At 56.4% G+C, this 25,291-nt stretch overlaps 1 protein-coding gene across 1 annotated transcript; it reads right to left on the bottom strand.

The window, feature by feature from the left end:
• Positions 1 to 2,831: 2,831 nt before the first annotated feature.
• On the bottom strand, positions 2,832 to 24,955 carry LOC117873878 (alanine aminotransferase 1-like). Its single transcript, XM_034763754.1, is given in 13 exon segments — positions 2,832 to 5,731; positions 6,210 to 6,512; positions 12,221 to 12,333; positions 12,440 to 12,595; positions 13,200 to 13,371; positions 16,639 to 16,775; positions 18,572 to 18,656; positions 18,658 to 18,774; positions 19,167 to 19,804; positions 20,010 to 20,143; positions 20,510 to 20,618; positions 23,534 to 23,623; positions 24,738 to 24,955. Coding segments are annotated over 12 exon segments (2,145 nt in total). The 5' UTR covers positions 24,861 to 24,955; the 3' UTR covers positions 2,832 to 5,731; positions 6,210 to 6,241.
• Between the last annotated feature and the right edge of the window lie 336 nt (positions 24,956 to 25,291).

Raw genomic sequence — 25,291 nt, forward strand, 5'->3', positions numbered from 1 at the left:
GGAGTACTTGTGGCACCTTAGAGACTAACAAATTTATTAGAGCATAAGCTTTCGTGGACTACAGCCCACTTCTTCGGATGCATCCGAAGAAGTGGGCTGTAGTCCACGAAAGTTTATGCTCTAACAAATTTGTTAGTCTCTAAGGTGCCACAAGTACTACTGTTCTTTTTACATATACTCAGGAAATGTTCCTAAGCCACCAGATCACACATTTCTTAAAGCTTTTCCCTTTACCTACTTATCCATCAAATCTCTCATCTGGTTTACATGCCACATTACTCATTCCAGCACCCCTCTTAAGGCTTCTATACGTTTCAGGTGTCATCTGAAACTGTTTTAAAACCATTTCCTTGAATTTACCATAATCTGAAACATCTCTAATTGGCATCTTATTGAATATATCCAGAGTTCTCCCAGACAAATTTGCAACCAAAGTGGGCATCTTTTGGTCTTCAGGAATCTCCTGGAGCACACACCGCCTCTCAAAGGCGATGAAATATTCAGCAATGTCCCCTGTCTCACTGTATGCAGGACACAACCATTCTCATTTGTGGATTTTTGGAGAGGTGGGACTCCCTGGTGTGTGGGGTTCCACCTCTCTGTCAAGTCCAGTTCACGCTTCCCTCTCTTTTTCCCTCTCTTCCATGGCTAGCTTCCAGGCCTCCATTTCTTTGGCTTGCAGTTCCAGGGCAGCTTTTTGCTTGGCCTCTTCTGCTTCAATCTGCAATTGCTGTCATTCCCTATGTCGTTTGTGTTCCTTCTCGTTCTCTTCCACCTGCAGTCTGCACAGCTCCAGCTTCTTCCTGGTTTCACTTTCACTCATTTTCCTGCTTTTCTGTCCCTGCTTCCCTTGCCCAAAATAAGCAAACAGAAAATAACAAACTGGCAACCTCTTTGACTGATCTCGCCCGCCTGATCCACCAGCCTGGGCTCCCTGTACACTGTGACAGGCCCTCAAGCCCCCTCCAGCAAACATACATGTAGGACACACCCAATTGCAGTTACACACCGATGCTGTGATCAGCTCTGCATGGGAAGGCTTCAGCTAAGGAACTTTCCAGCTGCTCAGGCACACACACCCCTTTGGAGTGTAAACACAAAATTATATGTCATGCACTCCACAGGGAACTGTACCGCGTAAGCTCATGAAATTCGCCCCCCTCCCTCAATGTGGAGAGGAATCTACAACAGCTTTCTGCCCCCGGTTATGACTCACACACCCACAGGTTTTAGATAAAGCAAAAATAAGTTTATTAACTACAAAAGATAGATTTTAAGTGACGATAAGGGAGAGCAAACAGATCAAAGCAGATTACCTAGCGAATAAGCAAAAACGCAAACTAAACTTAATACACTAAAGAGCTTGGATATGAATAGCAAATCCTCCCCCTAAATGATACCAGCAGGCTGCACGTTCTTAAGGGGCAAACTGCGCAGACCTACAGCTTGGAATCCCCAGGTGTTCCATTCACGGGCTAAAAATCACTCTGGCCTGGGTCCAGCACTTCCCCCAGTTCAGTCTTTGTTCCTCAGCTGTTTCCAGGAGTCTCTTTGGGTGGGGAGTCAGTGAAGAACTATGATGATGTCACTCCCCTGCCTTAGGTAGCCTTTGCATATGGCGGGAACCCTTTGTTTCAGAGCTTGGTTCCCATGCCAGCCAGTGGAAAAACACTGATATCCCAAGATGGAGACCAGCACCAGGTGACCTGATCACATGTCCCTGTAGTGTCACAGCAGCCATGAGTCAGAGGCTGTTTGTAGCATCCCCAGGAAGGCTTTCTCCCCACCCCCCATGGGCAATAAGCTTCTTCTAAGGCCTATTGTTCTCCCTAATGGTTCATTCACTTGAATGGGCCCTTCCCAGAGAGCCATCTAAACTGGGAGCCTTTTGTCCAGTGGGCGTTCCCCATGTGTAAACACCTTTGTAATACAGATACATAGTCAATATTCCTAACTTCTATAACGATATATGCATACAAATAGGATAAGCATATTCAGTAAATCATAACCTTTCCAGTGATATCTCACATGACCCAACTTGCATAAAATGCATTATGATTATGTTATAATCATATCATAATAATATTTCTATGAAGAATATGGGGTGCAGTGTCACACATCCCTCCCATGGCCAAGAGACCTGAGAGAAAGTACTTTGTGCCGGCCAAGGGATGGGAGTTTCTATTTTCTCACCCTTCGCGCCTGGGGGTCTCATTGTGGTGGCTGCTAAGGAGAAAGACTGTCAAGGCAATAAAGGATCGACTCCAAAGCCAAACGAGTCGAAAAAGATGGACCTTCTGGGAAGGAAGGCCTATGCTACGGGAGGACTCCAGCTGAGCAGAGCAACCCAGCAGGCATTGCTGACTCTCTATGACTACAACATATGGGAAGGGATGACAAAGTTTAACGACAAACCATCTGGAGTTCTTACGTCTGGTAGATGAGGACAAGACACTTGCCAGAGCTTCCTTACAGTCATCCCTTGACGCCGCAGACTCAGTGGCCAGATCTATGGCCACGGCAGTCCCTATGCACAGGAGCTCATGGCTGCAAGCATCACGGTTCCCGCAAGACGTCCAGCAAGCAATGCAAGACCTGCCGTTCGAGGGGCCCTCGCTTTTTTCTGAACAAACTGATGCCCGGCTCCTCGGACACTAAAGCAATTCTGAAGTCCCTGGGTTTGCAGTCCCAGTTTCAGCCCAGTAGACCATATAGGACACAGCAATTTGGTCACTTTTATCCTCACCAGAGATATGACCAGAGCAGATGAAGGAATAGAAGCTCTTGGCGCAGGCCACATCCACCTTCCTCCTTCTCAGCGGGGGGGGGGGGGGGGGGGCTAAAGCACTTGTTTTGATGGGTTTGTTGAGGACAGCATTCCAATTCTACTTTCCCAGGATTCAGATACCCCTATTTTTTCCAACTGTCTTTTCCATTTCCTCGAGGCCTGGAAATGGGTCACTTCCAACATCTGGATCATAAACACAGTGGAGGTTGGCTGCACCCTCCAATTCACCTCCTCCCCACCGTCCCACCCAGCTTCCCCATCCCTTTTCAGGCACCCTTCTCACAAGCTTCTGCTGGAGTAAGAAGTTCAATCCCTCCTCAGGATGGGAGCTGTGGAAGAGGTTCCACCACATCTAGGGAAGAGGATTCTACTCCCGTTATTTTTAGATACCCAAGGCCAAGGGAGGTCGTACGCCTATCCTAGACCTGCGTCGTCTCAACTGGTTTTTCAAGAGGTTGAGGTCTGTATGGTCTCTTTGGGATTGATTATCCTGTCTTTGGATTCAGGGGATTGGTATGCCACCCTTGACTTAAAGGACACATACTTCCATATTCAATTTTTAATGGCCACAGAAAATTTTCGAGATTCGTGGTAAACAAGGGGCACTACCAATTTGCGCCCCTGCCATTCGGCCTTTCAGCGGTACTGAGAGTCTTCACCAAATGTGTGTCAGTGGTAGCGGCCCTTCTAAGGAGAAGAGGAGTCTACGTATTCCCATACCTCGACAACTGGCTAATCAAGGGCAGGTCTCGTGAGCAAGTGAAGTCAGACATTGCCCTCATCCAAACAACCTTCCAGTCAGTGGGCCTTCCGATCAACATGCAGAAGTCAACACTAGTCCCTACTCAGAGAATAGAGTTCATTGGGGCAGTCTTCGACTCCCAGCTGGTGAAGGCCCTTCTCCCAGAGGATCACTTCCGGGTTATTTCAGGCCCATCCTATCATGATGGTCAGAACATGCTTGAACCTTCTCAGCCCCATGGCATTGTGCATGTATGTGGTTCGTCACACGAGGCTGAGACTCAGACCTCTCCAGGCCTGGCTGGCCATGACGTACGGTCCCTCTAGACACCCCTTGGACAGAGTGGTTATGGTGCTGACACACATCCTCAGCTCCCTATCATGGTGGGTAGACGGTTGGGTAGTCTGCGAAGAGATTCCCTTCACAAAACCTCAACTGCCTGCACACTTGGTCTCTGATGCATCAGCGCTGGGTTGGGGAGCCCACCTGGGGGTGCTCAAGACTCAGGGGTGCTGGTCTGTAGAGGAGCTGGCACTCCGCATCAATGTCAGAGAGCTCAGGGCAGTCTCTCACATGCTAAGCATTCTTGCCTCGTATTGCGTAGACAACAGCTCAGTCCTCACGGACAATACATCAGCCATGTACTACATCAACAGACAGGGTGACGCTCGTTCTTTCCCTCTGTGTCGGGAAGCAGTTCGCCTATGCGAGTTCTACATCGCATGTTCAGTCACGATCGAAGCTTCATTTCTACCAGGGGTGCAGAATCAGCTTGTGGACCACCTCAGCAGGTCCTCCGTTCACTGCAGATGGTCCCTGTGTCCGGATGTCGCACGGAGCATCTTCCGCGTGTGGGGCTTTCTCTGTTTGCCACGCATTCCAATCGAAAAAGCCAGCAGTTCTGCTCCCTGAGGGCCACAGTCCGGGTTCGATAACAGACATGTTTCTGCTGAATTGGCCGCATCACCTGCTCTACCCCTTTCCGCCCGTTCCGCTGGTTCACAAGCTGCTAACAAAGATCAAACAGGACCGGGCTCGGGTCACTCTGATAGCTCCAGCATGGCCCAGACAGCATCGGTATACCTCATGCATTCGCCTCTCTCACAAGACCCCAATCGAGCTTCCACTGTGCCCAGATCTGATCTCACAGGACCACGGTCAGTTGCTCCACTCAAATCTCAGCTCTCTCCATCTAATGGCCTGGTATCTTCATGTCTGAGTCCCGATGAGCAGGCTTGTTCAGAGCAGGTCCGAAAAGTTCTCCTGGGCAGTAGGAAGGCTTCCACGAGGACGGCTCACTGTGCAAAGCTGGAAACGTTTTTCTCTCTGGTTGTCTGGTCGTGAGGTCCCACCAATGCATTCTTTGGTCCAACTTATCCTGAACTACCTCCTATCTTTGAAGGAACAGGGCCTAGCCCTTTCCTCCATAAAGGTCCACCTGGCAGCCATTTCAGCATTCCGCCCGAAGGTCGACAATAGGTCGGTGTTCTCACATGAAATGGTAACTCGCTTCCTCAAAGGTCTGGCGAGGGCATTCCCTCAAGTGAATGAACCACTCCCTCCATGGGATTTGAACCTCGTCCCCTCAAAACTGACAGGGCTGCCGTTGGAACCCATGGAGACGTGCTCACTCCTATATCTCTCATGGAAGACAAGACAGCCTTTCTGGTGGCGATTACTTTTCAGAACTTTGGGCCCTTATGGTGGAACCATCCTATACAGATTTCTTTAAGGGCAAGATACAGCTTTGGCCGCACCCTAAATTCCGTCCAAAGGTTGTGTCCCAATTCCATTATAGCCAGCCGGTCTTTCTGCCAGTCTTCTACCCTAAACCTCAAGCCACTAGGGAGGAGCAGAGCCGGCTCTCCTTGGACATCAGGCGGGCTCTGGCATGTTATATTGAAAGGACCAGACCATGTGCAGACATGTGCAACACATCACCAAGAACAACAGTTAGGAGAGGTAAGTAACCATTTTTTTCTACCCTGAGCCCATAATTTTAGTGTGAGCTGCAGTGTATCTTTTAGACAGACGTCCAGTCTTGATCTAAAGACTGCAAGAGAAGGAGAATCGATTGTGTCCCTCGGTAATCTGCTCCAGCAGTTAATGACCCTGATTGATGAAATGTGAACCTTATTTCTAGTTGGAATTTGGTTGTGATGGGGAACAGGGACACCCCCCGTCTCCAACAGTCTGTCATTGTCACGGAGTATTGGGGGACTCAGGGCCCTGCACCCCCGGCTTCCTGCGATTCACCATGACTCTCAGCCAGCCAGTAAAGCAGAAGGTTTATTTGGATGACAGGAATACAGTCCAAGACAGGTCTTGCAGGCACAGACAACAGGGCCCCCCTCAGTTAGGTCCAGCTTGGGGTCCCAGGGCATGCCAGCCCACCCCCCTTGGGGGGTCAGAGCCATCTCTGCCTCCCAGCCATCTCTCCAGCCTCCTTCCAGCCTGCTTCCAGCACTCTCCCTTCAGCGACCCCTCCCACAGCCTTTGTTCGGTTTCCCGGGCCCCGGAGTCACCTGACCTCCAACCCCCTCCTGGGTTCTCATGTTACAAGCTCAGGTATGTTCCCTTGGGCCGGCTCCCATCCCCCGATGCAGACCATCCTAGTCACACTCCCCTGTCAGCATTCCCACACCCCAGCAAGAACAGTCCCAGTTCGTCACAGTCATTCACTCCGTGTTTTGGCCTCCGCAGGCTCAAAGTTAAAGGGTCATCCGTCCTGCTGCCAACTCGCCGGTGCCCCCTAATCTCAGCCTCTCGCTCTTGTCTTCTGCTCTTTGCAGCTGCGGGACCATCACTGACACCGCACCAGGATCCCTCAGCTGAAGGGCCACTAGGTCAGACTCACCATGCCGGGCAGGGCGGAGTATCTCACCCTGTGTGAGGTCGAGGTCTACGGCACCCAGTTGGGAGATACATGCTAGAAAGCGGGAGTGACACAGTCCATGGAGAGAGGAAGCACCTCTCCCTGTGCTGGGGGCAAGGGAAGAGGGGGTTGATGTGGAATAAGCCGCTGTCCCCTAATAAACTCTACTGGTCCCTTGCTGCATCTCTCCTGTCGTTTGTCTCCATCACCCATGTCTCCCCTCCCCTTCCCTGCCCCTGCAGGCCACGTGGTTCTGATCCCACACGAGCCAGAGGGGCCTCAGCTCCAAACCCCAGATGGCTTTTAATCCAGCAGTTCTGCTGCTGCTTCTAGCCCTTCCCTCCTCCCAACGCCCACTGCCCATTCCCCAGCCTGCTCCCCCCTCTGAGTACAACCCGCTCTCTGGCTCCCCTGCCCCTTCTCCCAACCTGGGAGTCCATTCCTCTATCAATTCAACCACAGGTGCCAACTTTCCATTGTGCTTGACCCCTGGCTCCGCCCCAGGCCATGCCCCCACTCCACCCCTTCCCTCGAGGCCACACCCCTGCCCTGCCCATGCCCCACCTCTTCCCACCCCTGCTCCACCCCCGCCCTGCCTCTTCCTGCCCCGTTCCGCCCCTCCCCCGAGCACACCGCGTTCTCACTCTTCCCTCTCCCCCCCCCAGCCTCCTGCATGCCGCAAAACAGCTGATTGCGGTGGGTGGGAGGCGTGGGGAGGGAGGGGGAAGCGCTGACCAGCGGGGTCTGCCAGCGAGCAGGAGGCGCTAGTGGGAGGGGGAGGTGCTGATAGGGGGCTGTTGGGGGCTGCTCAGCACCCATCATTTTTCCCCATAGGTGCTCCAGCCCTGGAGCACGCCCAGAGTTGGCACCTATGAACCCAAAGCTCCTTCACAGCCCTCCCCCAAACTCCAGCTGCCCTGCTGTCACTGCTAGCCCTGGGCCATCAGCAGAGCAGGGCTGGCTTTAGCCTGTCCATCCACGAACTCTGCAGCTGCTTGGGCCCTTCTGGGACGCCTCTGACCCTGAGGAGCCCCAGGAGGGTGGAAGAGCAGAGCTGACAGCTGATATGGGGCCAGATTCCAGGCGGGTGCAATTGGGCACAACTCCACTGGTGGCACTGGGATTGCAGCCGCTCTGAATTTCCCCCCTATATTGTGCACAGTGATCGTGAGCCAGACAACGGTAACAGAGTGGTGCCCAGCCCTGAGCCTGGGCCACGGGGTGACTATTAATGTGTGGAGGAGTACGGCCAAGTTCCCATAGTAACAGTTTGATGTACATCTGCTGTCATCATCCTGGCGTCCTCCCCACAGCTCGGCCGAGGCCCCTCAGTCCTGCCCCCAGCCTCCTGCTATCCCACAGAGCCGTGTTTGCTGAGCAGACCCAGACATTCGGGGCACGTCGTACTGTGACTCTGCTGTGGGCAAATGGCCAAAGGGGACATTGACTTTCTATAGACTCATAGGCTTTAAGCCCAGAAGGGACCAGCATGAGCATCTAGTCTGACCTTCTGCACATTGCAGGCCACAGAACCTCCCCCCTCCCCCCCCCACTCCTGGAACAAACCCCTAACCTCTGGCTGAGTTACTGACGTCCTCACATCATGATCTGAAGACTACACCTTACAGAAAATCCACCATTTGCACTCGTTTAAACCTGCAAGTGACCCGTGGCTCAGAGGAAGGGGAAAAATACAATCTGACTCGGGGAAATTCCTTCCCGACCCCAAATATGGCCAGTTAGACCCTGAGCATGTAGGCAAGACCCACCAGCCAGACACCTGGGGAAGAATCTCTGTAGCAATTCAGAGCCCTAGCATCCCATCACCAGTCATTGCAGTTATTTGCTGCTAGCAGTCACAGATCGGCTACACGCCATTGTAGGCAGCCCCATCATACCATCCCCTCCACAAACTCAACACGCTCAGTCTTGAAGCCAGTTAGGATTTTTACCCCCACTGCTCCCCTTGGAAGGTGGCTCCAGAACTTCACTCCTCTGATGGTTAGAAACCTTCACCTAATTTCAAGCCTAAACTTGTTGCTGGCCAGTTTATATCCCTTTGGTCTTGTGTTCACATTGGTGCTTAACGTAAATTACTCCTCTCCCTCCCTGGTATTTATCCCTCTGATGTATTTACAGAGAGCAATCAGATCTCCCCTCGGCCTTCTTTTGGTTAGGCAAAACAAGCCAAGCTCTGAGTCTCCTCTCATAAGGTAGGTTTGCCATTCCTCGGATCATCCTAGTAGCCCTTCTCTGTACCTGTTCCAGTTTGAATTCATCTTTCTTAAATGTGGGAGACCAGAGCTGCACACAGTGTTCCAGGTGAGGTCTCACTAGTGTCTTGTATAAGACACTAACACTTCCCTGTCTCCACTGGAAACACCTCGCCTGATACATCCTAGGACTGCATTAGCCTTTTTCATGGTCGCCTCACATTGGCGGCTCATAGTCATCCTGTGATTAACCAACACACCCTGGTCTTTCTCCTTCTCTGTCACTTCCAACTGATAAGCTTATAGCAAAAATTCTTGTTAGTCCCTAAGTGCCTGACCTTGCACTTTGCACTATTAAATTTCATCCTATTGCTATTATTCCAGGTTTCAAAGTCATTCAGACTTCTTGTATGATATTCTGATCCCCCTCCATGCTGACAATACCTCCCAACTTTGTGTCATCTGCAAATTTTATTAGCAAACTCCCACTTTTTGTGACAAGGACATTAAAATATGTGAAATATGATTGGTCCCAAGACCGATCCCTGAAGAACTCCCGTTGTAGTCTCCCTCCAGCCTGACAGATCACCTGTCAGTATGGCCGGTTGTAGTCTCCCCTTTATCCACCTTTCAGTTCTCAAATTAATCCCCATCTTCTTCAATGTAACTAATAATTTCCCATGTGGAACTGTATCAAATGCCTTATGGAAATCCAGGTAGATTAGATCTACTGCATTTCCTTTGTCTAAAAAAATCAGTTATCTTCTCAAAGAAGGAGATCAGGTTGGTCTGACATGATCTACCTTTTGTAAAAACGTGTTGTATTTAATCCCAATTACCATTTACCTCTATGTCCTTAACTACTTTCTCTTTCAAAATTTGTTCCAAGACCTTGCATACTATTGAGGTCAAATTAACAGGCCTGTAGTTTCCTGGATAATTTTTCTTCCCTCTCTTAAAACTAGGTACTATATTAGCAATTCTCCAGTCGTAGGATAGAAACACTGAGTTTACAGATTCCTTCTGTAAGCAGAGTCAGGATGAGCTCTACCCTGACATCTGGTGGTGAATTATGGCGAGTGTGGAAAAGAACTCCAGGGGCTGATCTTGTTTGCATAGGCACACCCACTCGCCTGGCATGAGACAACAGCAACTGATAGAGGTTACTTTGGATGGGGTGGGATCCCCAGTTTCTCTGTTATTGGGGCAGGAGGAATAAAGTGTTGTTACCCTGATTATGTGAATCAAGGACAATGAAACTGTTTTATGACAGAGGGTCTCACCATCACCTAAGTAGCACTCGCTAGACAAGGGACATGGGTTCCACAAGCCAGTGAATTGAGAGAAGTTGGGGGTAGGTATTTGTACTTGATGGTATGGGTTGGCTCCTCTGGCTTAAAGCACCAATTGCACCATCTCCTCTCTCTACTGTTAAATATCAGAGCTAGCTTTGATTCCATTAGAAGTCTAGTTACAGGCTGCTGAGCTGAATTCACTTTGGGCCAATGGTGCACTAGCACTGGGCTGCTCCTACTATGAGCTGAAATCACAAAAGAGCTAAAGTTACTAAGAGCTGAGATCACTGAGTGCTGCATTAACTAGAGGGGGAGCCTGAAGCTATATTGCTAAGCAGTTTGTGGGGGTGTCTGGAGGAGTAGCAAGTGGCGCGGAGCCTTGTGGGGACGGTTGGAGCGGCCCAAGGAACGGCGAGCGGAGCTATTTGCGGGGATGGCTGGAGCGGTTCACAGGTCGGTGAGCGGAGCGTAGCAGCTCGTAGAGCAGAGCAGTTCATGGGATGGCAGGCTGTGGACTGGCTCGTGGTGAAGGCTGCGGCAGAACACCACGGAGAGACGGCCAGATGGCCTCAGATTACGTAAAGTGCCCCTTAACACCCTGTGTGTCCCCCTTTTACTCTGGGGCTGCACTGACCAGGGACAGAGACTTTGGGGGTGTTGGACTTTGGGGACTCTGGGTGATTTTTGGGTTGCTGGATTCAAGAACCAAAGGGAAAGGACACGGCCCAATTTGCTGTGGTGGGTCTTTTGCGAATGGTTTGTGTTAGGAATCCTGTTTGTGGTGTTTTTTCCAATTTAATGCTGATGTCATTTACCTCATGTTATTAAACATTTTCTGTTACACTCAGACGCCGTGCTTGCGAGAGGGGAAGTATTGCCTCTTAGAGGCGCCCAAGGGGTGGTATGTAATTGTCCCAGGTCACTGGGTGGGGGCTCGAGCCGGTTTTACATTGCGTTATTGAAACGGAACCCCTAGATACAGAACCCGGCCCTTGTTGCCAACTTAGATGAGCAGAAGGGTTACATTTAAAAATCCTTGCTATTGGGCCTGCAATTTCATGTGCCAGGTCCTTTAATATTCTTGGATGGAGATTATCCGGGCTCCCAATTTAGTCCCATTAAACTGTTTGAGTTTTAATTCCACCTCAGATGTGGTAATTTTGACTTCTGTATCCTTATTCCCTTTAGCCACCTGGCCCCTACCTGGGAGCTCTTCATTACCATTATTAAAAACTCAGGCACAGTATTTGTTTAGGAGTTGTGCCATGCCTAGATTATCTTTCATCTCCACCCTATATCTGCAGAGGCCTCTGTTGGTTGATCTTGTAATGTGATTAACTCCATTTATTCATTGGGCATCGCCCACCCACTCTTCAGGAATATCGCTGCTGGAACTGGGAGTGGAAGTCTGCGATGGTTTGTAAAACAATCCTCAGCGTCTCCACTCGGGGCAGCAGCGTCACCCTGGGAGGGGAAGGGAAGGTCACTGGGAAGAAGGTGCTGGGCTGATCCCTCGCTCCTGCCTGGGCTGGGGGTTCTTCCCTGAGCGACCCTCTGAAGAGAAGGGTTGAGAGTCTCAGCACTGGGCCACTGAACCCTCAGCTGGCAGAGCTCTGGGACTCTGCTATAGGGGGCACCGCTGCCCTGGCCCTAGATGCAGATGGGCCGGCTGGTCCCTGCCAGTGCTCCTCCATCTCTCATGGCCCCGGTGCAGGGATACAGGAGGGCTCAGCGCTGCAGGAGTCTGCGGCCCAGGGCCTGATTCATGGGGAAAGCCTGATTATGAAAAGGATCATGTTGTGGGTGTGATGAAGGGACATTACCCTTTCCTGGCAGTAGGCACCAGGCAAGGGGTGAGGCCAGCCTGAGCTCATTCATAACCCATTACCAAACCCCACCCCATCACCCAACCCCCAAACCATCACTGATCCTGACCCGTCACCCAACGCCTGTCACCCATCACCCAACCCCTGACCCATCTCTGACACTGACCCCATCACCCAACACTGCCTTGTCACCCATCACCCAGCTCATCGCGGACCCGGACCCAATCTCCCCACCCCACCTTCTCACCCATCCCCACGCATCCATCACCAAACACCACCCATCTCTGACCCTGACCCCATCACCCAACCCCACCTTCTCACCCATCCCCACACCTCCATCACCAAATGCCACCCATCACTGAACCTGACCCCACCACCTGTCACTGAACCCCACCCTGTCACCCTAATCAAACCCCATCCTCTGACACCTGCCCCAACCCTGTCTCCTGTCACTGAAATGGAACTCCTCGTCCTGCAGTACCTGACGTGGTGGGTGCCCCGGCGCTGCCCGAAGGTGCTCCCTGGGGCCAGTACGATCCCCGTCGCCTCCAGCAGCTTCTGACAGAAGAAGAAATCAGGCTCCAGACCGAGGGCCTAGGAGGAAAAAAGGGCATCAGGAGGGTCACTCCCCACGCTCTTGGCCGGGCTGGGCCTGCCTGCTCCCCACACACCACTGGGCTGCTCCATGCCCGGCTCTCACCTGGGCCTCCTGCACAGCCCTGGCTGGGATCTGGATCCTGGGGAAGGAGTACATGGTGCCCTGCACGGGGTTACAGCGGATCCCGGGCACCTGGCTGAAGATCTCCTGGGTCAGCTGCGCTTTGTGGGCCAGGTCGCTCAGTACTGCCTGCTTCTCCTGGGAGCCGCCGAGAGAGAGAACCATAGTGCTGAGTGCAGGAGGTACGTGTTCTCTGGGAATAGAACCCAGGAGTCCTGCTCCTTGCTCTAACCACTAGACTCCTCTCCTGCTTAGAGAGAGGAGTAGAACCCGGACCCTGACTGTCAGAGGCTGCTCTAACCACTAGCCTGCAGCCTCGAGCTGTGCCCGCCCACAGCTGCTCTTTCACCGACACCTGCCGAGGCCGAGTATTGTCTGATGAGCTCAGCTCAGCAGCAGAGGAGACTGTTTCCTCCTGAGCTGGGCACCACTCTGGCGTCCCTCGAGCCACCCTGACTCTGCCACACCCCAGCTGTTGGCTGTTCCCAGCGCCAACCCTCAGCACCATGCCCTCTTCCTTCTTCACCTGCCATGCCCTGGAGCCACCTGTGCCCTCCCCCCTTACCTGTGCTCTGGACCTGCCCGTGGCATGTTCTGCCTAGCGTCTCTGCCTCTCCCCCTGCACCCAGGTGCTGCATCCCCAGTCCCAGACCAGCCTGCCCGCCTTTCCCTGCGCCCTGCAGCTGTGTCCCTCCCCACTCCCCCAGCTCTCCCGCCCTGCCATGTGGCATGCAGCACCCACTGCCATGAAGGTCCGGCAGGAGGGCTCCCCGGGCAGTGGCGGTTCCATCAGGGCATCCAGCAGGACCTGGCCCAGGATCAGGGGGTAGACGGACATTCCCCAGGAGCAGAAGCGTTTCATGATTGCTGGGTCGATGTTCACAAGCTCAAAGAAGCCGGCCCGGAAACCGCCCCTGCCAGAGCAGAGAAGAGGTAAGCTCCAGGGGCCATGCCCAGCCCTGCACCCCACTCACCGAGCGTCAGAGCCCTGTGGCACAGATGGGGGGCTCCTGGATAGAGGGGGCTGGACTGGCCAGGGCCCTTCTACCTCTATTCAGCATTGGTGAGGCCTCATCTGGAGTACTGTGTTCAGTTTTGGGCCCCACATTACAAGAAGGATGTGGAAAAATTGGAAAGAGTCCAGCAGAGGGCAACAAAAATGATTAGGGGGCTGGAGCACATGACTTATGAGGAGAGGCTGAGGGAGCTGGGATTATTTAGTCTGCAGAAGAGAAGAATGAGGGGGGATTTGATAGCAGCCTTCAACTACCTGAAGGGGGGTTCCAAAGAGGATGGAGCTCGGCTGTTCTCAGTGGTGGCAGATGACAGAACAAGAAGCAATGGTCTCAAGTTGCAGTGGGGGCGGTCTAGGTTGGATATTAGGAAAAACTTTTTCACCAGGGGGGTTGTGAAGCACTGGAATGGGTTCCCTAGGGAGGTGGTGGAATCTCCTTCCTTAGAGGTTTTTAAGGTCAGGCTTGACAAAGCCCTGGCTGGGATGATTTAGTTGGGGATTGGTCCTGCTTTGGGCAGGGAGTGGGACCAGATGACCTCCTGAAGTCCCTTCCAACCCTCTTATTCTATGATTCTATGATTCTATGATTCTATGATTCCTCTTTGTCTGTTAGGACAAGGTCTAATAATTCCCCCTGTTGGCTGCAACACTTTTTGAGTTAGGAAATTGTCATCTATAACGTTTAGAAATTCCGATAATCTTTTAGTACTGGCAGCATGAGACCTCCAGCATATGTCACTCAGATTGAAGTCCCCCATGATACCCACCTTTTCCCCCCTACATTATAGATGGATGGGTAAGGAGCAGGTCATCCTGTTCCCTAGTGTGATTTGATGGCATGTAGCAGACACCAGCTAGTATCCCATCTGTTAGGCCATTGATCCATAATCATTCAAGATCATTTTCTTCTGAGTTAACCATGACTCACAAACAGATCGTGCCATTTTTGACATGCAGTACCACTCCCCCTTCCCGTTGGCCCACTTGTGCTTTCCTAAATAGGTTATAAATATCGACTTTCACACTCCAGGCATGGGAATCAGCCCAGCAGGTTTCAGGAATACCAACTCGATCGCATTTACATTCATCAGTGAGCAAGTCCAGTTCCTCTTGTCTCTCACCCAGGCTCCTAGCATTGGTGTAGAGGCAATTCCAGAATTTCTTCTCTTCGTGTCCTTTGGCTCCTTGATTCATTTTGGTCTCCACATCGCGATTTTGTGCTGAGCGCTCCGAGCTTCCCTATTTTTACCCCCTCCCCCATTTTGCTATTAGTTTAACCCCTTCCTGACCACTCCAGCCAGCCTGTTCCTGAGGAGGTTGGTCTCCCTTCTACTGAACGGGGTGGCCATCCAACCTATACAGCCCCCTCTCCCCATGGAAGGTGAATCAGTGCTCCACAAAACCAAACCCTCCACCCTACACCACTTACCTAGCCAGTGATTCACGGCCAGAATCTTCTGCCTTCAGTCTTCCTTTGCTTGTGGGACAGGAAGGATCTCAGAGATGGCTTGGACATTCTTCTTCTTCAGCATGCCTCTGAGTGTCCTGAGGTCATCTACTTTCCGTGAGCTATCATTAGTGCCGATGTGAACCATCACGAGTGGATCCTTGCCCATTGCCTTCAGAAGCTGAGCCGTCTTGGCTTCGGGAAGGCAGCACACCATCCTGTTGTCTGCTTGTCCCTTGCAGAATGTTCTTTCGATTCTTCTGAGTATTGAATCCCCAACAAGGATCTTCTGTCTTCCTTGGATGGTTGGAGAACTCTTCATGATTAAGCTTGATTTTCTTACAGGTTGGACCAAGCTGCCATCCACATGTGTCCCATACACCTCTCCATTCCTCTAGACCTGCTGGGTCTGGAGAGTTTCCACACTGAGGCCCTGATATCCATTTGAAATGTCTGGCTGTGTGGCATTCCTCCCGCTTCTCTTCTCTCTGGGGCCACAGTCTGTCTAGCCTCATCTGTCTCCAGCCGTGTAGAATGCTGCCATGACCTCCTGCCTCTGGTGGTTACCAAGACCCAAGCCTCCTCTCTCACTCCCTCTCCTACCAATTCCTTTGTGGTCAGCGCCAATCTCCCTTGAACCTGGGGTACTGGTGTTCCCCGAACCTGGTTGTCTAGGAACTCCTCAGCTTCTCAGGTTCTTAGTAGTGTCTCAACTTGCCCTTCCAGGCCAAGAATCTTTTCTTCCAGCACAGCCACCACGGTGCACCTCATGCACAGAAAATCCCTCCTGGAGAGAGAACGTGGCACGTCCAAGGCAGGGGTTCCATCCCTTCCCTCGCTGGCCATCTCCATTTCACACATCATGCTGAACCAGGAAGGAAAGCCTCCCATGCTCCCTCCCCATGCCCTGTCCGCTGCCTCTGTGGCTCCCGAGTCTGCCCAGCAAGTGACTTTTTATACCAAGTCTTCCCGGCTCAGCTCCGCCCACCCCACCAGAGAGCGATTTATATCAAACAGCTGGGCTGATCACAGCTCCAAGGATTGGGAGCTCCACAGGCAGTTGCTTTGAGCTGTCACTGTTCAAGCCTCTGTACCTAGGGTATCTGCAACTCCCCACCCCATGTAGCTGAGTGTTATTGGGACCCCCCAGGGCTGGCACCTACACAAATCATAGAATATCAGGGTTGGAAGGGACCTCAGGAGGTATCTAGTCCAACCCCCTGCTCAAAGCAGGACCAATCCCCAACTAGATCAAGATCAAATGCCCAACGTGGGGCTTGAACCCATGACCCTGAGATTACAGTGTTTGCCCCTGAGTCGCGGTACACCTGGCACCCTAGGGGTCTGGGGCATGCCAGCACTGACAGCTAGAACAATTACAACTGCATCACGGGCTCTGCCCCAGATGGCACTTGTCCCTGACTGGTTTTGCAATCTGTGTCCCTGAGCTGACCATGACGGGGGAGCCTACTCCCTCACTGGCGTCACCGACCTGCCCTTCCAGCTGGCATCGCAGTCCATATGCCAAAGAAAGGCCAATGATTTCGTATGTGCTGGGGCAGGAACTGCCCATACCTTTGTAATCCTGGGGGTGGCACCAGGGTGAAAGGGCACATGAACCCCATAATCTCAGAGTGGGGTCAGGAAGGACCCACCATCTGGAGCATCCACAGGGGGAGAAGGGGCATTTCCAGGCCTGGCAGCCGGGGGTGCACTCACTCTGCGGCGAAGCCCTTGGAGACGGAGTAGAAGGAGATTAGCTGCACCGCGCTGGAGACTGCGGGGCCCAGCTCACACAGAACCCGCTTAAAGGAGAGGAAGGGGGCGTCCGGGGTGAACACACAGTCCTGGTGAACCTGCCGGGACAGAGAGGAGGATCAGGCTGACGCCTGAGGGGAGGGGGAAGGAGCCCAGCGTGCTGCCCACCAAGGAGGGTGTCAGGTTTGAGGCCTTTGTCTATAGCCATGTTAGGAGAGCAGCAGCCGTGCGCCAAGAAGCAGAAAGTCACATTCCCGCATTCCATCTAAACCATATCAAAACAATGGCCTACCATAGTGTGGGCAAATTGGAGAGAGTCCAGCGGAGGGCAACGAAAATGATTAGGGGGCTGGAGCACATGACTTACGAGGAGAGGCTGAGGGAACTGGGATTGTTTAGTCTCCAGAAGAGAAGACTGAGGGGGGATTTGATAGCTGCTTCCAACTATCTGAAGGGGGGTTTCAAAGAGGATGGAGCTCAGCTGTTCTCAGTGGTAGCAGATGACAGAACAAGGAGTAATGGTCTCCGTTGCAGTGGGGGAGGTTTAAATTGGATATTAGGAAACACTATTTCACTAGGAGGGTGGTGAAGCACTGGAATGGGTTCCCTAGGGAGGTGGTGGAATCTCCATCCTTAGAGGTTTTTAAGGTCAGGCTTGACAAAGCCCTGGCTGGGATGATTTAATTGGTGTTGGTCCTGCTTTGAGCAGGGGGTTGGACTAGATACCTCCTGAGGTCCCTTCCAACCCTGATATTCTGTGATTCTATGATATCGGGCTGTTCAGAAAGTGCCCCTCCTAACAGTACCCACCACCACCACCAGATAAGCGAGGAATCTCTTAAGTCAATGTTAAAAGAAAACTTTGTTTGGCAGCATTCTGTCTGGCAAGGACTCACTCCTCAACAGCTGTGGGTGTGAAATCTATACTTCTTTATTTTTTTGGTTTTATGGGCCCCACTTCTCTAGTGTTTATCTCTATGGTCTCTGTCTGGTTCTTTGATTGCTCTTGTCTGTTGTATAACTAATTTTGCAAGGTGTAAATCAACTAATATGGTGGTATGATTGGTTAAAGAGCTGTTTCGTAATGGGCTACGATTGGTCAAAGAATTATTTTGTAATATTTTAGTTACATGATTGGTTAAGGTGTACCTAAGCAGGACTCTGGTTTCACTATATAAACTGGGGTCCAAAGGGAAGTTCTTTAGAACCAACTCCAGGACACAGCCCCAAGCCAATCACACCGGGCAGAAACTGGAATCCCTGAATGACCTGATCCAGACTGGCCAGCAGCAAAAGTTCATCTGTCTCATTGGGAGTGGTGAGCACTGTGTGCGTAACGTGTGCATTCTGTTTTGGTGATTGTTAATAACTGGAGGTTAAGGCTATTACTGCGTAAGGCTCTTTCACTGGGAGAAGATCCTGAAAACCCACAGAAGAGAACGCCCTGAGCCCTAGGCAGGGCCGTCCCTAGCGGGGTGCAGGGTCCGGGACGGAAGTGACGGATTCGTCTCTTCCGGGACCGACCGCACCAGCCAATCGCACCGGCCTGTGGGGCCCCGCAAAGCACAGCGCCCGGAGCGGTTGCCCTGATTTGCCCTACCCAAGGGACGGCTCTGGCCTTAGGAGCTGGGTAAGGGTCTGAGTGGGTATGGGTGGCCTTGAGCCCTAGGAGCTGGGTACGGGTGGGTGCCCTGGAGTGTGCGGGTAACAATGGAGAGAGGTCAGGGTGCTTCTGGGGATGGAGGGCAGGGCAGGGTGCTGAACACCAGCTCCTCTTGTTGGACCCCCCCACATGCAGCCAGTGGCTAAGGGCTGCTCTCCCAGCTCCCCGCCCCCACCCGGTGCTGCGTTCCCTCCCCAGGGTACCGGATCCCGGGGGCGGCCGGGCACCCACCTCATCCGCCAGCAGGAGCAGCCTCTCCTGGGCAGCCAACTGAAGAACATCCTGCATGTGCCTCCTGCTCAGCACGTGGCCTGCAGGCACAAGCAGAGTGGGTGAGGGGCCTCCGGGTCCCTTTGATCCTGGCCTCGTCCCACAGTGACCCGGGAGGAGGCCGAGATCCAGGAGCCCCCTGGCAGAGGGTGGGGTCGCCCGGTCTGCCAAGGCCGAAACTGAGTCAGGTGTGGAGCCATCCTGCCAGCCTGGCCTGGCTGCTCCCGTCCCGATCATTCCAGCCAACGCTACCTGCTGAGAACCCCTTCTGCCCCTCAGCTGCCAGCTGGGACCCTGCCGCCCAGTTCCTCCTTCCTGCCCAGTTCCTCCTTCCTGCCCAGTTCCCCCTGCCGCCCAGTTCCCCCTGCCGCCCAGTTCCCACTGCCAGCCAGGGCTTCTGCCACCCGCTTCCCCTGCCAGCCAGAGCCCCTGCCCCCCGGTCCTCCTGCCAGCCAGCAGGGTGTGTTGCTGGTGCTGGGTGCTGAGTCTCCCTCCCCTGCCCCGCAAAGCTTTTACAACCATTTCTTGCCCCTCTGTCTTCTGGCTGATACGTCACCTGGGCAAGGCAGGCCGGGGAACGGGGTCTTCTCTGCGCCAAGGGCCTGTGTCTGAGGCAGCAGCTGTGTCCTGTTCTCCTAGCTCTGTCCTGCCCCAGAGAGCGTCTGTGCATCGACTGCCCTGGGCACGTCCCCGGCTGTGATCTCCTGCCCCGTGCTCCTGGCCCTGACCCCACTGGGCTCTCCTCCTGGGCGGGGCAGTGCTGGGTGAGCCAGGGCCCTGGCGTCTGGGTGCCATGGTGCAGCAGTTACAGGAAGAGCCCAGCAGACCCCACGGGCGCGTTCCCTGTGGGGCCCACGGCAGGGTCAGCCGCTGGCTCCCAGCATCTCGGGGCACGCTGGAGGAGAGCTGATGAGGATGGGGTTGGGCAGGGGCCGCTCGCTCCGACTCACCCGTAGGGTATCCAGGGTTGATGACGCAGAGCACTTTGGGGGTGCAATGTCCCCTGGCTTGGCCAAGCACCCGCCTGATCTCCCCAACGTCCAGGGCCCAGCCGCCCTCCTCGTCCAGGTGGTACTGCACCCCGACAGCACCGGCCAGTGCTACGGCGTCCGCAAAGAGAGGGTGCCCGGGCACCGGCAGCAGCACGCCCGCCCTCCTGGGGTCCTGCTCATTGACCACCAGGGAGAGGAAGTCCTGGAGGAGGAAGAGAGAGCACAGGCTGCTCCGGGCTCACGTGACACCACTGGGGCGAGGGAGGACAAGGGCTGGCAGGCTAAGGGTTAATGACACCCAGACCAGCATCAGCGGGCACAGGGGCTGGGGAGGCTGCCCGGCCGGCGGGGCTGGCTGGTCCAAGTCCCCGCTCCCCCAGGCTGGATCTGGTTCACGCTGGACTCACCACTATGGCCGTGGTGATGCCCCCGCACATGACGATGTTCCTGGGGTCACAGCGGATGCCCCCGTCTCTCCTCTCTAGGTAGCGGGCCACCCTCTGGGGGACAGCGGTGGTGACGTACTCCATGTTATACGCCCCTTGGGAGAAGGACCCAGCCCAGCGTCAGGGACAGACTCTGCCACTTAACTGCAAAGGGCAAGGACCCTCCCTCTCCTTCTGCCCCCAAAACCGGGGGCAGTCAGCCAGTCACTCCTGGCAGAGCCCCCCCACTCTGTGCCACGCAGCCCCCACCACCGCCACAGGCAAAATTCACTGGATCAGCCATGGGGAAGGCCCCCCAGTCAATGGGCCAGTGGGGAACGCAGATGGGGCCCAGTTCACTGCCTCCCCCACCCCACAGCTGGCCCCATGGCCCCTCTCTCTGAAGGTTTCAGCAGCGACTCCAGGGAGACCCAGCTCCCAGGGCGAGGTCTATCCCGACGGAGGCTGCGGTGCTCAGGTACCGGCGCTGGAGCTGTGCAGCTCCTGCAGGATGCGGCTGGCTCGCTGCTTGGCGTCCCGTGGCATGGAGTCAGCATGCAGCAGCTCTGGGTAAGCGCAGATGGCAGCCACCTGTAACGGCGTAGCCCAGAGACAGTCAGCGCACGGGGTGGAACGGAGCGAAGGTGATTGACAGCCCAGCGCCCCAATAGCCAAACACCCCTTTCCCTGCATTCAGCCCCCAGCCCTCCCAAGCAGCTGCCCCCTGCAATTAGGGGCGGATCAGCCAGCAAGGGAGGGTGGGACATTCAACCCTTAGACCGGACCCAGCTCCCTGCTACCCCCCCCCCCCCCGAAAGGTGCCCATTCCCTCCCCTCCCCCATGGTGAGGTTATCCGGGCACCCCCAGCTCGGGGCTAGGAATGGCAGAGCATTGTGTGGGGAGGGCTGGGAATGGTCTGTCGGATCTGTAGGACCGAATCAGGGCAGGGCTGCACGCGACGGGATTTGCTCCCCAGTGGCTAAGGGCTGAAATGGTCCTGGGCCAAGCTCCTGGGTGGGGGGGTCACGCGAGGTAAGCATCTGGGCTGGTACCAATGGGTCATTCGGGCCTGGCTAGGTCCAGCTCCTGCCAGCGCCGGTCCGGGAAAGCCAATGGGGGCCTGGGCCAGGAGGGAGGCGATTCCCCCACCTGGCTGCAGGACCGCAGAGCCAGGGCCTCGAGCTGGGAACAAGAGCTGCAGCAGCTCCCCCCAGGGACGGACAGACAGAGACGGTGCCGAACCGAGTGCCAGCAGCTTGGCGAGGTGGAGCCCTTCACCGGCTCGCTGCGGACCTAAGGACTTGCCCCATGGCTAATACATCCTGCTCTGTTCGGGGGGTCGCTGCAAACCCTGGCTGGCGTGCATCAGTCCCTGGCCCCCCATGGGGGAGCAAGCCACAGCGCCTGGCCTGTTGTAGGGTGGCAGGGGATGCCCGAGCTGCGGCCAGCTCCGGGACAGCTGATCTTACGCCCTCCCTGCTCTGAGGACAGCACAGCAGGGGAGTGTGCCTGCCGAGGGGCTCCGTGCACGGCTGGATGGGGGTGACCTTCGGCTAGCATCCCGCTAGGCGTAGGGCAGCGGCCGGCCGGATTGGCCCCATGGCTTTGCCCCAGTCGAGATCACTAGCCATCCCAACTCCTGCCCAGCGCACCTGCAGCGCAGCGCCGGCTGTAAAGCCACACAGCCCCTTGCCCTATGGCGCGTGAGCGCCGCCCAGTGGCCAGAGTAGGGCGTCCAAGGGAGGGTTTGCTCAGGCTATGACAGGGGCGGGGAAACTTTTAGGCCTGAGGGCCGCATCAGGTTTCCAAAATTGTATGGAGGGCCGGTTAGGGAAGGCTGTGCCTCCCCAAACAGCCAGGCGTGGCCGGGCCCCTGCCCCCTATCCAACCCCCCCGCGACTCACACCCTGACAGTCCCCCCCGGGACTCCTGTCCCATCCAACCTCTCCTGTCCCCATCCCCTGACCGCCCCGCCCCTTCCAACTCCTCCTCTCCTTCCTGACTTCCCCATCCAACCACCTCTTCTCCCTGACCCTGACTGCCCCCTGCCACCCCATCCAACCCCACCTCCTTCCTGACTTCCTCCAGGGACCCCTGCCCCCGTTCAACCCCCCTGTTCCCTGCCCTCTGACCGCCCCAACCTTTATCCACACTCCCGCCCCCTGACCACCACCCTGAACTCCCCTGCCCTCTATCTAACCCTCCCACTCCCTGCCCCCTTACCGCGCTGCCTGGAGCACCGGTGGCTGGCGGCGCTACAGCTGCGCCGCCCACAGCACCAGGACAGGCAGCTGCACCACCCAACTGGAGCCAGCCATGCCACCGTGCAGCACAGAGCACCGGGTCAGGCCCCGACTCTGCAGCTGCGCTGCCCCAGGAGCTCACAGCCCCGTCACCCAGAGCATTGTGCCGGCGGTGGGGCAAGCTGAGGCTGCAGGGGAGGGACCGGGGGCGAGCCTCTCGGGGCAGGAGCTCAGGGGCTGGGCAGGAGGGTCCCGGGGGCCGGTTGTGGCCCGCCGGACATACTTTGCCCACCTCTGGGCTATGAGGATGCCTCTAGTACTGGCCCTTGACCGCTCAAACCCAGTCCCTGAACCGCTGACCGAGTGGGGTTGCTGTCGGCTATACAATGAACGAGGACCCAATTAGCCACTAAGGGGTAAACCCCGATGGCCGTGGAGACAGCCAGGGGGCTCTCCTGGCCTCTCCGATCTCGCAGACAGGAACAGGCACAAGCTGTGGCATTGGGGTCAGGCAGAGGATCGGGGGGTCGGGCCCAGGGCTGGGAGTCACGAGATCTGGGCTTAGTCTCCTGCCCCCCCCCCACTCCCCCATGTGACTCACGTGGCTCTGGGCTCACTCCCACGTGCCTGCCAGGGCTAGTGCACTGGTATGGGGGGGAGGGGTTGGCACAAGGCCACCACTCAAGCCCGAGTCTGAGGGCAGACTTACACGGGGCTGGGTCTCCGCACGGGGATGACTTTCCCCCCAGGGCTTGTCCCATGCGTTGGGATCCTCACATGGAAGCTGGCGGAGGAAGGCCAGGGGCGTAGAGAGGGGGACGTGTGTGCTGTGGGGTGCTCATGGGGGGACTCAAAAAGACACTCAATGACATGGGTGGTAGCTCACCCAGGTAGGGGTAGCTCATGCGCAGGGTGACCCTGAGCTCTGCAGCTGGGTGACTGTGGGCCTCAGTTTCCCCTCTTGCCCTTTGCATGTCTTGCTGTTTCAGCCGGTCTCCCCAGGGCAGGGGCTGCTGGTCGCTGGGTTTGTGCAGCTCCCCGGGGCCCAGGTCCGAGGGCTGCTGGGGTCGCCGCATGGCACCGGGGGCAGGGATGGGCGGGAGGCTGCTGTCTGCAGTGCAGCTGGGCGGGGGGAACCCAGCAGGGGCTTTCCCGCCGGCTGCTCCCTCCCACACGGGAGGAAGGGACGTGGGGGGCATCCCGGAGAGTCCTGCTGGTCTCTGCTCTCCCCAGGGGCTGCAGGGGGGATCCTTGCTCCTCACCTGGCGTAGGAAGGTGATGGGTCTTTGGCCTGCAGCGTGGGGGTCCCCCGAGTGGCACCAGATAACCTCCCGGAAGGGCTTCTCCTCTCCCTGGGGCAGAGAGCAAAATGCCCCCACCAAGGGGGGACTCTGAGCCATCCTTAACAGAGCTGGCCCCTCCCCCCTTCCCCTGGGCACGGGCTCCCCAGCACAGGCTGGCACAGGTTGGCTGGCCCACATTCACCCTCGCCCTGCGGCCCCTTTCTGCCAGCCAGGCTGGAGCACCCCCACCACGGGGGGATGTGAGGAGGTGTGACTGGCTCGGGGCAGGGAGCCGGGGCCTGGCCCCATGAGCCCCGCAGGGCCGGTTCAGTGACAGGGCAGGGAGCCGGGGCCTGGCTCCATGAGCCCCACAGGGCCGGTTCAGTGACAGGGCAGGGAGCCGGGGCCTGGCCCCATGAGCCCCTCAGGGCCGGCCCAGTGACAGGGCAGGGAGCCAGGGCCTGGCCCCATGAGCCCTGCAGGGCCGGCCCAGTGACAGGGCAGGGAGCTGGGGGCCGGCCCCGTGAGCCCTGCAGGGCCGGTTCAGTGACAGGGCAGGGAGCCGGGGGCCGGCCCCGTGAGCCCTGCAGGGCCGGCCCAGTGACAGGGCAGGGAGCTGGGGACTGGCCCCGTGAGCCCTGCAGGGCCGGTTCAGTGACAGGGCAGGGAGCAGGGGGCCGGCCCCGTGAGCCCTGCAGGGCCGGCCCAGAGACAGGGCAGGGAGCTGGGGACTGGCCCCATGAGCCCCGCAGGGCCGGCCCAGTGACAGGGCAGGGAGCCGGGGCCTGGCCCCGTGAGCCCCGCAGGGCTGGCTCAGTGACAGGGCAGGGAGCTGGGGCCTGGCCCCGTGAGCCCTGCAGGGCCGTCCCAGGGACAGAGCAGGGACCAGGGGCTAGCCCTGCACACGTGTGACTGACAGAACCGGTTGCCAAAGCCCATCAGGGCAGGGCTGGGCTGCGGGACGCTCGATGCCCGGGGGCAGTGGCGCTGGCAGTTCCACAGGCCGCCCTCTGGCTGGCCCTGCAGGCAGCAAACAGGCAGTCCAGGAGGCCGGTGCTGGAGCCACTGTTCAGCAGAGACCCACCCTGCCAGCGCCCGCAGCCAGGACCCAGGACACTGCCCCATGCTCTGAGCCCCGGCAGCCCCAGGAATACCCCGAACGCTTTCCCAGAATCCCCCTCACCTGCACCAGCTGGCGCTGGATTTCCGAGGCCCTCTCCAGCAGGGGCCCCAGCGTGGGGAGCCTGGCGCCTTTGACACACGGATTCACAGAGTCCAGAGTCAGGACCTTCCTCCCAGCCGCCATCCCACCGCTGGGCTCCGGCGCACAGAGGGGCTGGGAATGCCTGAGCTGTGACTGGGGGAAAGGTGCCTGGGTGGATGCAGGGCTGACGAAAGCCCCACCTCGGGGGGGGCGGCCCAGGGCTCGAAGGTCCAATTCCCCTTCCCTGACCAGAGTCCAAAGGTGGCCCTTTGGGTTACTCGTTAATGAGCCAGAGAGATGCCCTCAGCTCCGGCACTGCTGGGTTTGCCATCAGCGCTGCCCAGGGCAGGGAATTCTGAGCCCCTCAGACGGCCGCTTGTGTCTCCGCACGTTGCCGAAAGGCAGCCGGGGGTGGCAGCCCAAGAGGACTGGCTGGAGCTCCGAGTCTGCGGCCCTTGGGGCTCGGAACCGCGCCTGCCTCCCCCAGAGCACTGCACAGGGCAGGGGCCCCAGGCGCGGTGCTCGAGCTGCCC

The sequence above is a fragment of the Trachemys scripta genome, chromosome 2, assembly GCF_013100865.1.
Source record: "Trachemys scripta elegans isolate TJP31775 chromosome 2, CAS_Tse_1.0, whole genome shotgun sequence".
Lineage (NCBI taxonomy): Eukaryota > Metazoa > Chordata > Testudines > Emydidae > Trachemys > Trachemys scripta.